Source organism: Penaeus monodon, chromosome 20 (genome assembly GCF_015228065.2).
Source record: "Penaeus monodon isolate SGIC_2016 chromosome 20, NSTDA_Pmon_1, whole genome shotgun sequence".
Taxonomy (NCBI): domain Eukaryota; kingdom Metazoa; phylum Arthropoda; class Malacostraca; order Decapoda; family Penaeidae; genus Penaeus; species Penaeus monodon.
In genome coordinates this window covers 40,142,715-40,143,496 of record NC_051405.1, presented here as the reverse complement: position 1 = coordinate 40,143,496, position 782 = coordinate 40,142,715, and the positions used below count along the sequence as shown (strand labels likewise).

Below are 782 nucleotides of genomic sequence, written 5' to 3'. Positions count from 1 at the left end.
AGATTTGTTAAGACTGTTACCAAACTCTTAACCTACCTTGATGGATGAAGCTTCTGCTCTTTCCTTTCTGATAAAGTATGATTCTAAAATCTTTATACTACTACTTCTTCCTGTCTCATTCCTTCTTCCCTTTCTATGCTGTAATTTCTAGCAGTTGTTTAGTAGTTTCACTGCAATGGATAGTGCAGCTCCAGGGGTATCCAGCATTTTTTTTTTTCTTCTTTTTACATTTACCACTTGCTGTGGTTGCTAAGCAAAGTGCAAGTATTGGAGGTTGTTGTAAGATACATTTTGTTAAGGGCTCACAGCAGTATTAAAATTATGATGTAGATTCCAATTTTATCAAAATATGTAAGCTCTTTTGGTACAGCAAATGGATAAATCTGGCTTGATCCTGGAACCATAATTGCCATAATTATGTGGCATGTATGTGTTAAGAAACCTTTTCTTTCGCCTTGTACAATATCCTCTCTGACTTTGTGCTTAAAACTCGCAGTAAAATGTTTTCACAATGTAAGCAAGAAATACACATTTACTAAGTCAGACCTTTCGCCAAATAGAAAATTGCGGAACGTAACGAACGCAAGAAGTTGCAGGAAGAGAAGAAGAAAGAGTTTGAGGAGAAGAATCTGATCAACATCATTGAAGGCCGTGGTGTTAAGCTTGGGAGTGCTGGGGTGAAGGGGTCTGCGTCGGTCACATTGTCAGACCTGGAACCCTGTCATCCAGCAGCTCAGGTGAGTTTTCAGATTTTAGGTTTTGTGGTGGAAGAGCTTATTTCT

The 782-nt window shown here is 38.5% G+C and overlaps 1 protein-coding gene across 6 annotated transcripts in view; it reads left to right on the top strand.

Annotated features, from left to right (window-relative positions):
- Nucleotides 1-782, top strand: part of LOC119585815 (tetratricopeptide repeat protein 4-like) — an 8,212-nt gene that overhangs the window by 5,651 nt on the left and 1,779 nt on the right. For all 6 annotated transcript variants that reach the window (XM_037934536.1, XM_037934537.1, XM_037934538.1 and 3 more), the window contains exon 6: nt 561-737. In XM_037934536.1, coding sequence (XP_037790464.1) covers nt 561-737 — 177 coding nt within the window. The remainder of the gene's footprint in view (nt 1-560; nt 738-782) is intronic.